Genomic DNA, 13,983 nt, shown 5'->3' with positions numbered 1-13,983 from the left:
GAACATTAATAATGCAGTTAAAAATCAGGCCAAGTAATTTTGAAGAGAAAACAAGGTCCAGAAGCCCTAATTCCTTTTAGAATAGATTTAAAATGGCAAGCTCAATAGTTCTACCACAGCAGAGAACAAGGTGAGTATTATGAAACCCTTAAGTTTTAAGGAGTTAAAAATCAATTTATAGACTCACATCTTAGAAATATTTGTGCTATACATATTTATACCCTTATCTGCTCTTACACCTATGTCTGTTTCTTTATATATACTGAGAAGTGTATCAATTGTTTTATATATCTGATGTTGCTGTAATATGTCAAAGTTGGTTTTCATTTATAACTTTTGTGGTGTTTTATTACATTATACATCTTACCCAGTGACAGCTCTATTATATAGAAAATAAGTAAAACAAAAATATCTTGGAGGAATTAACAACTTTTTAAAAAAGAAATATTTACAGCAATGCTAAAAATTAATTTTCTCACTTTTTAAACTGTTAGTACTTTGCATTTACCACGCACTATAGAGAATCATGTCTGCCTATCAGGCACCACGTAGTGTGTGTGTTGTTATGCTAGAGTGGAAGATGAGAATGATGAGATGAAATCTGCTTTCCTAATTACAGAGAAAAGCAGATTAAAGTGCCATGAAGTGGCATATAAAAGGTAGCCCTTTCTGTCCCTGTGAATCCTAGTTTATGGCTCTTGTTTTAGCATAATTGTTAATATTACCCTCTTCATTAGTTGTCCAGGTTTGGACATATACACCAAAATCTCACAGAAATCCACAGAAGAGAAAATTCTTTTCCAGTAATAAGGTAGCTGTCACTAAATCTTGAAAACCCTACAGCATCAGGCAGGTAACAAAAGTGCATAGGATAAGAAGGCAAGGACTAGGGCACTGAAGCTATGGCTCTATCTACTGGGGTCCTGAGTCCTTCAGAATACAGTCCAATATTGCCAAATCTCATATCTCCAGGTCTATGCATGTTGCCTAGAATTTAGCAGAAGACACTGTAGTTTGAATGTAATTAAATTTTAGACTAGGTTAGGTAGCCCATTTGGAAAATCTGGTGCAAATGGTATCACAATCTTATTTGTCCACAGAAGTGTCATTTACAGGACATATATTAACTTCGTAGAACTATGTCAAAAGATACTGCCGTTGAAAGCAAGTAACTTGCTCTCCTAGACTACTATGGAATAAGTACCCCTGAACCCAAGAGTAAGTAATTTCAGCATTTACTCAAATTGAAGTTGAAATTAATACCCATGTTGTTGTATCTTTGTATAGAAATGCTTCTCTTCTCATAATACTGGCCCTTGCAAAAACACACTTCTAAATAATCATATCACTTAAGATATCCTTACAATTAGCCTTTTTTATAATTCTTAGAAAAGCAAAAAATTCAACTTAATTGTGAAAAATAACATTGACCTGGATTAGATATGAGAAACACTCTTCATCATTCTAAAACAGTTTTGAATATGAAAGTAGATGGGCAAGAATTTAGAATTTTGGTTGAGTCTAGTAGCCCTTTCAAACACTATTATATTCACAATATGACTTTTCTAAGACAGAAAGCCTTTGTAGTTGATTTCTGTGCTTAACTCATTCTAAAAATTAGTTTAGAGAACCTGACATTGTATGTACAAGTGCCTAATAGTGTAGAACAAATGTAGTAAAACAGTACAAATGACTTGAATCATATGACAAATTATTTTCTTTCCCTGGTGTCTCTTTGGTTCCTATTCATTTTGGTGGCTTCTTCTGACTGCTAAATTCTCCATCATGATCCAGAGATCAAGCATTTAATTCATTGCATTTCCAGAGCTATGAGAAAAGCGATATACCTATAATGGTGAAGTGAGACTCATTTCTATTTCCACATGGGAGAAATAAAACCCAGAATATACCTTGATTTGAAACCCTGAGGGAACCTACAAAAAGTGACATTTGTACTTACATATAAAACCAAGAGATAAAGATGAAATGCTGCCAAATGAAGTCTCAAGTCAGATTTGCTGGTTAAGTCCCATTCCCCTCTTCCCAGTAGTTTCTTAAATAGTGTCTTTGTTTTCTACTTACTTTAAAGTTAAAATTCTATTCACACGAGCCTATTTCAACTACTTTGACAGATCACTAAATGAATGGGTCTTCATCACTAAATCCATCAGCTTGCATCTAAGGCCCATTCTTATCTGGGCCTTGTTTCTGTCAGCCACTGTCAGTGTTCACATTTCCCTCTTGCACCAGTGAACTGTTGTAAGTGTGGAGAACAGGCCAGTCTGTGTCTCATTTCCATTATGTGTCTTTGATTGTTGTCTTCAAACCAAGCACATACAGTAGTTCTTGTGTGCCTATATTTGCCTGTAACTATTGATCTGAAAGCTTCTGTTAACACATGTATCTCTAACAAAATTGGCATTGCCATTTTATAGATGATAAAATTGAAGTCAAGAGTGTCGCTCCCCCTCTTCGTGGAGGAACGACACAGGACCCTGCGTTGTTCTTTCGTCTGCTCGGCCCTCCCCGGGTTTGCTGCTGGTTCTTCCCGGGTTGGCTACCGACCCTTCCACCTCCGTGGAAGGGCGGTTCCCCCTGCCACTTTCCCCACTTCCACGGGGGAGCGGCACACCGCCGGCCGGCTCTCTCGGGGGCTGCACAGGTGTTCCTTCAGATAGATGTTCCCTGGTGCATGTTGTCTCTCTCCTCCTTTATAGCCCTCTTCCACCAATCCCAACTCTGCTACCCACATGCCGAGTACGCTGCTCTCCTGCAATCAGGAGCAGCATCAGCTCCTGCAGGTCATCACTCAAGCTGGCGAGAGGCAGCTGCGTAGAAGTTGTTACTCCCTTCTCAGCACCATATTGTGGGAGAGCAGATGTATAGAATAAGTCTTAATTCCAGTTAACAGTCTAGTCCGAGTTGCTCCCCACAAAGAGTGATTAAGGTACCTCTCAAGGTAATTCAGGTAGTAAATAATGTCAGTACAGCAGGTATTTTAATCTAGGAAGTTTAAATGCAGAGTCTTTACCTTTGACTACTCCTCTAGGATGTTTTTGCTGTTCAGGCTGTCCTACCCCTCTTATTTGTCAAAACTCAGATCAGAAATCACTCAGTTAAAACCTTCTCTATATCCTTATAGTTACTCATTTGTTTCCAAATATATTGTATGATTATATTTATTTTTTTATTAACTACAGGGGAAACTTGACCAATAGCAGATATTGGGAGAGCAGGTTGACTTCTGGTCAGTTTTATTGGTGGCTGAGGGCAATAAAATATGGAGGGATCAAGAGCGGACATACAAAGTTTAAGGCAATAGCCAGATATGAAAGAAGGCCAAACAGCCAATTGGAATTGAAACACCTGTTGAGCAGAATGGCTGATGCCAAAATATAAATCTAAAAGGCAAGAGAAAATGACAAAGAATAAAAGCAAAAAATAAAATATACAGAAATGAGACTTAAGATGGTCTAGTTTTATGGAAAATATCATTTAAAGAAGGAGGTGGCAGTGATTATAACCATCAAATTCTAGCAACCTACCAAATATAGTGAAAACTGTATAAAATCTATTTTATTTGGCTGACTGTAGACTAGTAGGAATGGGAAGCAGATGTGAGAGCATTAAGGAGATAGAAGGTGCCTTGGAAGAATCATATTCAGGATCGGTTTGGCATTTGAATCTGATCTGTTACAGTCACACTTTATTTCAAACAGCTTGAAGAAGAAAGCTAAGAACTGTGTCTTAATGGTTACTAATAAAATATACACCTGCATAGTGGCCGGTTTATTTTATAAAGTGGAAATAAATTCATTAACAGCTTAGTAGAAAAATTAAACATTATATAATGATACATTTTCATGAAAAATTATGCTTAAGAAAATTATTTCCTGTAAATTTATGTTAAGAACTTTCTGATCTCTATATCTTCATAAATAAATGTTATATTCCTGGGAGAGAAAACAAGCAAACAAACCACACTTCACGGAACAATTGAATAGCTCTGTGAACATCATGCCCTAAGTGAGGATTGAATAGAGGAGATGTAATTCATGATAACCAGAAGAAGTGTATGCATAACTTTGCCCCATATGAATAATGTTCTTTGTTCGTATGTCAACCAAATAGATTTTCCAGCCTTTCAACATCATGCTATTGTTAAGTATAGTAACTTTCATAGCATTTTGAAAACTCAACAAACCATTGTGATTATTCACAGACAAATTTTCTCATAATTATCACTGGCACCTATATTACTTTTAATTTCAACCAAAAATGAAGATGATGAGAACAGAGTCCTGGTTTTAGAAGGTAATCTTGAAAAAGAATGAGATAACGGGATAAAGGATAAAGAGGTATCAGGGTTGACCAAAGCTATTTTTCTTCTTCTCCTCCTCCCCCTCCTCCCCCTCCTCCCCCCTCCTCCCCCTCCTCCCACTCCTCCCCCTCCTCCCCCTCCCCCCTCAACCTCCCTCTCCTCCCCCTCCCCCTCTCCCCCTCCTCCTCCTCCCCCTCCTCTTTTTTTTACAGGCATAGTGGACAGTGAGAGAGAGAGAGACAGAGAGAAAGGTCTTCCTTTTCTGTTGGTTCACCCCCCCAATGGCCGCTGTGGCTGGCGCGCTGCGCTGATCTGAAGCCAGGAGCCAGGTGCTTCTCCTGGTCTCCCATGCGGGTGCAGGGCCCAAGCACTTGGGCCATCCTCCACTGCACTCCCGGGCCACAGCAGAGAGCTGGACTGGAAGAGGAGCAACTGGGACAGAATCTGGTGCCCCGACCCGGACTAGAACCTGGGGTGCCGGCACCGCAGGTGGAGGATTAGCCTATTGAGCCAAGGTGCCAGCCTGCTATTTTTCAAGATTAGGAAAAATTGATTTTGAAAGTACAAGGGCAGACAAAAACATGGGCAGACAAAAACATATCAGTCAAGACAGAGGAAAATGAAGATACAGGAGAAGAACTACTCATGGAGCAAGGAAATATCAGGGAGTATGGAAATAAAACAGGAAGGAAAGAGGGAAGAAGGAAGGGAAGGACGGAGGGATAGAACCAGGGACAGAGGTGTCCAAGATGGAGAAAATGAAAAGAAAGGGGGTGGGGAGGAGTAAGGGAAAGGGAGAGAAGGAAAGGAAATAGTAGGAAGAGAGGGGAGGAAAGGAATGGGAATTTAGATATTTTTCACTGAATGAGAATAAGTTTTGAGGACACTTATGAAAATGCCCTCCTGTTTCCTGTTGAAATGAGAAGCAGAGTAATCTGCAAAGTAAGGAATGCTATGAAGGGATAAAAAACTTGAGAACCTTGAGTTATCCATTGACATTACAGATTATGTGCTTGGGAGTTTAAGAATTTCTTGGAAATGCACATTTCCCAGCTATAATTGATTGCCTGGAATAATTCCTCCATTAGCACCTTTGATATACTAATTCAATCAATATTAATTGACAGCAGTTAAAGAATATTCCCATGTGCCTTAGAGAACAGTATTATCATTTGTACTTTTTTTTTTTGAGATTTATTTTATTTATTAGAAATACAGAGTTACACAGAGAGGTAGAGACAGAGAGAGAGGTCTTCCATCCACTGGTTCACTCCTCAGATGGTCACAACAGCTAGAGCTGCGTCGATCCAAAGTCAAGAGCCAGGAGCTTTTTCGGGTCTCCCAGGTGGGTGCAGGGGCCCAAGCACTTGGGCCATCCTCACTGCCTTCCCAGGCCATAGCAGAGAGCTGGACCAAAAGAGAAGCAGCCGGGCCTCAAAGTGGTGCCCATATGGGATGCCAGTGTTCAGGCCAGGGCGTTAATCCACTGTGCCACAGTGCCAGACCCGAGTTGTACTTTTTTGAAACAATATTTTTAAAGTCATGAACATTTTACCAAATTCATAATGATTCAGAAACATCTATTTTCTTATACGATAATATGAAATTTTAGTGCACACATGATAAAATATGCAAGGACTTATTTATGACTTCAATGTAAAAAGTTCATAAATCTATATATAATTCTAATGTCTGAGCTTTGAAGTGCACACATGCATTCAAACACATGAAGTCAAATTGTTTATTCCAGTAGTTCCTAAGCTTTGGGATTTCATGTACTAGTAAAATACAAATAGGAGGAATAGTACAGACCTACCAGTTTTTCATTTGACAAAATATTTAAACAAATTATCATCATTTCAAAAAGACATTTTAGCAGTAAGTGATGTTAGTCTTTAGAAACAATGCAAAGTTGCAGTATTAGAAGAAAAGTCTTTTAACTGAATAGGTTGAGTTTTTCAAATATTTATGACATTGTTCTTAAATATGGAAATTATAGCATGGCGATACTGCTGTATGGGATTGTGTTTGAAGTTATTAGATTATACCCATAGCGTCTGGGGCCCCACTTGGACAGCCATGAAGCCACTGTATTTTATGAGAAATGCTATAATCTAAACCACAAGACTCCAAATTACATCTGTTCAGCTTTAAATACTTGGATATTAATCACTATACTACAAGTCTGCGCTTAAATATTCTCGTTTTTAACAAATAGGGATTACCAGAAAAATGACCATGAGCAGATAAGAACAGCAGTCAAAATCAAGTATACTTTGAAATAACTAGAGATGTCATTTTGAGGGTAGAAATCACAAAGTCCAGGATAGCAAAAGCAAGTGATCATGTGAACATACCTACAGAAACACTTCAATAACCCAATAGCCACCCCCCCCCCAAAAAAAAAAATTATCCATGGGACCAGCGCTGTGGCGTAGTGGGTAAAGCCGCTGCCTGAAGTGCCAGCATCCCATATGGGTGCCAGTTCAAGTCCCAGATGCTCCACTTCCAATCCAGCTCTCTGCTATGGCATGGGAAAGCAATAGAAGATGGCCAAAGTGTCTTTACCCATGTGGGAGGCCCAGAAAAAGCTCCTGGCTCCTGGTTTCGGATCGGCTCAGTTCCAGCTGTTGCAGCCATCTGCGGAGTGAACCAGAGGATGGAAGACCTCTCTCTGCCCCTGTCTCTCTGTAACTCTGCCTTTCAAATAAATACATAAATCTTAAAAAGCAACAACAACAACAACAACAACAAAATCTCCCCAAAGATACACTCATCTATATCTGTACCTATATCTATCTCCTCACACATGTATGTGCATGAAATTCATTTTCCTTTGAGCACACTCAAGAGTGAGTTACTGACACATACTTAGTGTGCATTTTCTAAGAAAAGAAGAAATGTTTGGGGCCCGTGCTGTGGTGCAGTGGGTTAATGCCCTGGCTTGAAGCGCCGACATCCCATATGGGTGCCGGTTTGAGGCTCGGCTGCTTCTCTTCTGGTCCAGCTCTCTGCTATGGCCTGGGAAGGCAGTGAAGTATGGCCCAAGTGCTTGGGCCCCTGCACCCACCTGGGAGACCTGGAAGAAGCTCCTGGCTTCTGGCTTTGGATCAGCGCAGCTCCGGCAGTTGTGGCCAATTGGGGAGTGAACCATCAGATGGAAGACTTCTCTCTCTCTGCCTCTCCTCTCTCTGTGTAACTCTGACTTTCAAATAAATAAATCTTTTTTTTTTTAAAGAAAAATGTTCTATTTTTAGGTAATAGCCACACTGGCCTTCACAAAATTAGCAAAGTCAACACTTATATTTCTAATAACTAATTGATAGTTCATATTCAAATGTATCCATTTTTTTCCAATAATATTCTTTATCACTATTATTTTCCCAGTCTGATGTCTGCTCCAGAATTATACATTATGTTTAGCTATAAGAGCTCTTCAATCAGTTGCTCTGCCTTTGTTTTTCATGACATGGACAAGAAGCGATACATTGAGGTCATGCATATTTCTCAACAAATGTTCACAAATGAGTTTTAGCATTCAGCAACGATGCATGAATCAATTGTCATGATGGTTGTCAAATGCTAGTTTTCTAATTCTGTTATTTCTCTGTTTGCTAGTTAACATTTTTCATTTTCCTTATTTATTTATATGTTTGTAGATTCTCATTTTATTCAATGAGTTACCTTCTGCTCCTACCATGTTTTATTTTGGTGCTCAAATGTCCCAGATTTAGCCACTAGGAAGCCTCTTCTGGTTGTTTTCTGTGTCCTATTGTCATGAGCTTATCATTTTTTGAAGCATGAATTACTTTTTTGGAATAGAAAATATTACATAAAGCAATACCAAGGTAAACATGGAGATTTATATGATCGTGTTTCACCAGTTCTTGTCTCTGTATTTGAAAAGGTACCAACGAAAATGGTGTGGATGCATGGTATAAAAATATGTAGGCTTAATCCTATAGTCTTTATTTACTATGGTTTGAAATGGAAATTTTTTTCAGCCACTGGTAACTCAGAATTAGTTGTGTTGTGTTAGAGTGATGACGTTGTGAAGAGATGAGGTTAGTACATTATAGAATGCAGAAAAGAACTGTGCATTACTGTTTCTTTTCTGGTCAGGGCCATGTTTCCCTTTATGCCTTCACCACTGAGACAGTGCAACCCCGTGAACAAGTGAAGGCTGTTCTTCCCTCGGAAATGTAGATAAAGTTATTTAGACTGCTAATGTTACTGTGTAGATCAGTACAGTAATTTTTCCATGATCTTTGTCAGTTCTGCATTTGGCTTCCTGGTTGTTTCCTCTGAAACTGTTTATCTACCAAAGCCAGTTAGATTAAGCTTCCAACCGAACTAAAAGAAAATATTTGCCATTTGCTCACTTTCACAATCTATTTAACAACTTTGTATAAGCCAGAGTAGAGACAGATGGCATGTTAGAATGAGGCTTGCAGGAAATTTTCATGAAGGGACCATTTATCAAGGTTAGGGGTAAGCTTAGGTCAGCAAGGTTAGGGGAAAGCCACAAGGTTTGGTTAAACAACTCTGGTTCAGAAACAGGCCTAGTATGGCAAGGAAATGAGTGATTACTAAACCATAGAGAAAGTAGCTCTAGTTTGGAGGAGGCCATCTCACTGGAAGCACAACTTTGAGTGGAGGAACACAACCAGGAATAACCAGGTTATTCTCCTATAGGCCCGTGTGTGTGTGTGTGTGTGTGTGTGTGTATCTCCCATTCTCCCCCAATTTGTAGGATAAAAATGCCTCTATTTTGTTATAAAACACTTAATAAAAAGTAACTGGGCAAACAATAAAATAAAAACATAATCTTTATTAGTTTTGCACATTTTTAATGTTGATTAGCATCATTTAGGGTAATAGTAGCATTTTCCAGCATGCAGTTCACAAGTACAGTTTACCTAAGTAATTTTAAGAAAAAAGAAGAGCCTACAGTTTGCTTCTATAAGAAACACAAAATTTCCTAATGTAATTGACTATGTAAGTTCACTGCTCGATTCTTGTGAAAAAAAAAAAAATGTGAATCCCCCATTATAGTTAGAACAATCTAGAGCAGCATGACTCCAAAGAAATAAAAACACAAACTAGAAAACAAGACAAAAATGAAAAATAATCACTATCCTTAATTAATTAGTACAGGCACTACCAGAAATGTAAGTAAAACTTTATACCCTTTTTCAATTGCAAAGCATAATTTGGATGTGAGTTGTGAACCTATTTTGCCCCTTAACATTAAGAAATAATCTAAAATTTGCAAATATAATAAAAAAGCAGAAATGTACAACTACCCAGTCTTGTTTTCATTTCTTGTTTAGCAAATTTCTTTCATGAAAAAGTACTATGGACAGAAAGTAAGAAAAGTGATTGTGATATCAACCTGAAGATAATTTCCTCTTCATATGTATGTACATAATGCTGAAAAATAAAATAAAATGACTTTTTACAGTATTTATATTTGCTTATAAAATTCTAAACACATTTTAACAGGTTAAGTGGTATTTTTTTAAACATGTCTGTACAATCTGGCTATACACCATATGTTATCCAATTAAAATTTAAAAATAACTAAAAAGCTGTTAAAGTGCTGCAAACTATTGCTTAATGACTTAAAGAAATGAAATGTGTTGAACAGTTTCCTTTACTTTACCACTGACATATGGTATCTCATAAATGAGATAGTGAGCAGTGGGAGAAACCAGGTACAGAGCATGGTAATAGAAACATGCATTGACAGCATCCAGACTATCTATAATGGTACAGAATACATTATATTACCTGTATAAAGCTTGCACTCTACATTTCTTGTGGTACATATTTGATGCACTAAATACTGTGCTTAGGTCATTATTTGTTTGCTCAAACGTGCACCACAGGATAAAATGACTATTTACATAATAAATAGCATTTCATTAACATATACAGTGTCACCCTTGCTGAGAGCTGAAGATGGCTAAACAAAGTGCAGTATTAAGCAGAAATTTATAAAGGGTTCTTTTGGTCATTTCAGTCTTCTGAGGGTGGGGTATAGGGGTATAATATTCATTATTCAGGATTTTTAATACAGTGAACAGAAACATAACACTATGACACCAGACATTTGAATGAAATTTGCACCTACTAAAATTTAATGGCTGACTCAAAAACGATCTACTTGGTCTAGCGACTGGGTTTGACAAAACAAGATCAGCAAAGCAACTCCAATTCTCTCCCAATCACCCCTCCCAGAAACATGGATGGAATTTAGGAACTATCATTGTTTTCCTTGTGACGTTTTCTCATGCATGATCTCTAAGTGCAGCATGCCCTCATGCAAAACACATCTTTGTGCAGATGGGAGGGCCATATGTTTGCCATAACCCTTAGGTGACATCCTTGTTAAAGAGGTCCTTTAATCTGTTTCCCAACAGAAATCCCATTTACAAAAATAGTCACATATAATAAACAACATATGGATTAAAAAAAAGATGAATTCACTAACAGATTTCATATAAATGTGACAAATGTGGCAGTTGAAATGCAAACAGTGGATACAGTTACTACATTAAAGTGTTTCATGTTAAACAACCCCTAAATTACAGGTTTGCAACCCCTTTCACTGGTCCCTATAGTCTGAGCAGCCAATTTGTCTCGTCTTCAGCAGTGTCAGCTGGTAGTGAGGACAGTAACCTCCTGTCAAGGTCAAGGTCATCTCCCCTTACTATAGTCACACAGTTTGCTGACAAGGGGTCACTGTCTTATTGTAGGCACTGACCTTAAGTAGATTTGTGTAAAAACAGTCAGTTTGGCATTGACCTCCTAATAGAGTCCTGTTGACAAAAACACATCACCTTCACAGGCTGTAAACAATTTGTCACTCAATGATTTAATTTTATTTCCCTTTGGCTTTTTCGTCTTTACCTTCTTGCTCGTGTTTCTCCACAATTGGCTTTGTCACCCGATCGTAGGAGGGTGGACAAGCTGCTGTGGACATGGTCAGATCAGTTTTCTCTGTGATAGAGTTTTCATTTATTCTGTCAATTATCATGTCTTCTTTCACAAGAAGATTAGCCCCACTTTTGATTTTATTTTTGTTGTATGTAAATGAAGCTTGTTTTACTGTTCGCTTTAAAAGATGCCGTCTGTAAGCACGCTGAATAATAACAGCAGATACTTCCTCTTGTTTTCGTTTTAAAGTAGTAGTAATTGGTTGATAAGAGACCTTGGAAGGATTAGAAGCCATGAACCGCTCTTCCATCTGTATTCGTAGCGCATCCATCTCTCCACTTTCCCCTAGGACCCTCTTTGTAAAAGCAAATAAGATGTCAAGACAGTGGATTCTGTCACCGCTCACCATTGGCAAATCCATAGCAATGAGCTGCAGCTTGTTTGGTTGTGGCAAATTGAGAGGAGGTTCAAGAGCTGCTGCAAACTGAGATAGTTTTTCAAATTCCATGAACTGGGTTGCATCGGGGTCGAACTTCTCCCAAACCTCGTAGAACATCTCGAAGTCATCCTCGCTCAGGGGCTCTGCACTTTCCTCCGTAGCAACACTGAAGTTCTCCAGGATGACAGCGATGTACATGTTCACCACCACCAGGAAGGATATGATGATGTAACTGACGAAAAAGAAAATCCCAACAGATGGGTTCCCGCAGTCTCCCTTAACTGAGCTTCCAGGGTTAACTTTATTAGGGTCACAGTCAGGTGGTTTACTATTGAGAATAGGTGCTAACAATCCATCCCACCCAGCAGAAGTGGTAATCTGGAACAGGCAGATCATGCTGTTGCCAAAAGTCTCAAAGTTGAACATGTCATCAATTCCAACTTCCCTCTTAACATAGGCAAAGTTGGACATCCCAAATATGGCGTAGATGAACATGACCAGGAAGAGCAGGAGGCCGATGTTAAACAATGCAGGAAGGGACATCATCAAAGCAAAGAGCAATGTGCGGATCCCCTTTGCTCCTTTGATCAGACGAAGGATTCGGCCAATCCTGGCGAGGCGGATCACACGGAACAGGGTAGGTGACACAAAATATTTCTCTATTAACTCAGCAAGAAACATGCCTATAAATAAACAGTGAAAATATCAAGCAATGAAAATGTTATCCATTAAATTAATACTTAAATTTCTTTTCTATTAGGTCTCCACAGTAAAACTGAACTAAAATTCAGTTACAAAATCTTAAATATGACATATCTATGTAATTTATGCAATGCACATAAATATTATAAATAAATCTTAAATTTAGCATTCAGTACTAAATTCAATAGAGATTATAGTACTTCTTGTCTTTTACTGTGTTGATAAACCATTTTTAGCTTACATAAAATCTTGTCAGAATCTATAAAATAAAGTTAAAATTCTCAAGACTGGCTGAACATCAGTGTCTCACAATATAAGTACAAATTTATGTTAATATAATTTTTTTCTGTACTTGCCAAATCCTTTATCCTCCCTTAACTCCTTCCCCATCTAAAAGTATCTATACTTTTTGATGCTATTTTCATCCATGAACTTAATGCTTCCACTTTAGTATTCTTATATAGTTAGTTGCATATTTTAGTGCATTTCTGAAATAATCTAAGATAGATGCTGTTTGATCTCCTCCTGTATTTTGACATTAGTATCTCAATCCTCTTTTAACTTTATTTCTCCACTTGCCTTTTAAATAAAGATTAACTTGGGGCTGGCATTGTGATACTGAAGATTAAACTACCACTTCCAGCTTCTTACTAATAGGCCTGGGAAACAGTGGAAGATGGTCCAAGTACTTAGGCCCATTCCATCCATAAGAGATACCTGGCTGGAGTTCCAGGCTCCTGGCTTCAGCCTGGCCCAGCCATGGGTGTTGATGTCATTTGGGGACTGAGCCAGAGATGGAAGATCTTTCTGTCTCTGTGTCTTTTCCCTGCTCTCTGTAACTTTGCCTTTCTAAATAAACCTTTATTTTTAAAAAGACTAGATTTAAGAAGAGCTCAAGAAAGCAAATACCTTTGAGTTGAAATGCCTCATTTTGTAAAGAATAAGTCTGTGTGTGTGTGTATGTGTGTGTGTGTGTATGTGCGTGTGTGTTGGGGGGAAATACAACTTTTCTTCCTTAGCCACACTGGTTTGTATGTGAATTAAAGACTATATAATCTATGAGTTGGATATAATGCCAGTTTCTTCAGATGAGGCAGTAGCATAAATATCTTCCCAATAAAGGTACCCCATATTGGATGCTAAAATATTGTCCAAGTCCTATCACCTGGTATAGGAAAGAGTGAATACTTTAAGCCCCCAGATATAGACTTCTTCACTTCACTGGAGCTTTCATTTTATATTTAAAGAGATGAGCTACTACTTGTGCGTCCATCTATACGTTACAGACATCAAGGCATATGACTGATGAAGTGATGTTCTGTGCCACTTCATTTCCCTTGTGCATCATTACTATAAACTCACTTAGAAGGTAATCTAGAAGATCTCTACATGCCACCTATAAATAATCTACCATTTGCATTTGCTAACATTTAGTCCTTGTCTGTAGTCTTTTTGTTCTGTGCTTTTCCTTGTTTTGTAACTGGGTTCCACTTCTGTCTACATGCTGGTGACTCTATCTCTAATGCAGTGTCTTTCCTGATTGCAGACTGCACTTCTAATTTTCTCCTCAACAGAACCA

At 38.2% G+C, this 13,983-nt stretch overlaps 1 protein-coding gene across 4 annotated transcripts in view; it reads right to left on the bottom strand.

Moving 5' to 3' along the window:
• Positions 1-9,133: 9,133 nt before the first annotated feature.
• LOC100009591 (sodium channel protein type 1 subunit alpha) overlaps positions 9,134-13,983 on the bottom strand; it is a 161,567-nt gene continuing 156,717 nt past the window's right edge. For all 4 annotated transcript variants that reach the window (XM_051848547.3, XM_070070737.2, XM_051848546.3 and 1 more), the window contains one exon: positions 9,134-12,385. In XM_051848547.3, coding sequence (XP_051704507.1) covers positions 11,208-12,385 — 1,178 coding nt within the window. In that variant the 3' untranslated portion in view covers positions 9,134-11,207. The remainder of the gene's footprint in view (positions 12,386-13,983) is intronic.

Source organism: Oryctolagus cuniculus, chromosome 3 (genome assembly GCF_051225735.1).
Source record: "Oryctolagus cuniculus isolate XC-2025 breed Fujian yellow rabbit chromosome 3, ASM5122573v1, whole genome shotgun sequence".
Classification (NCBI taxonomy): domain Eukaryota; kingdom Metazoa; phylum Chordata; class Mammalia; order Lagomorpha; family Leporidae; genus Oryctolagus; species Oryctolagus cuniculus.
This window is presented reverse-complemented; position numbering and strand designations above follow the sequence as displayed.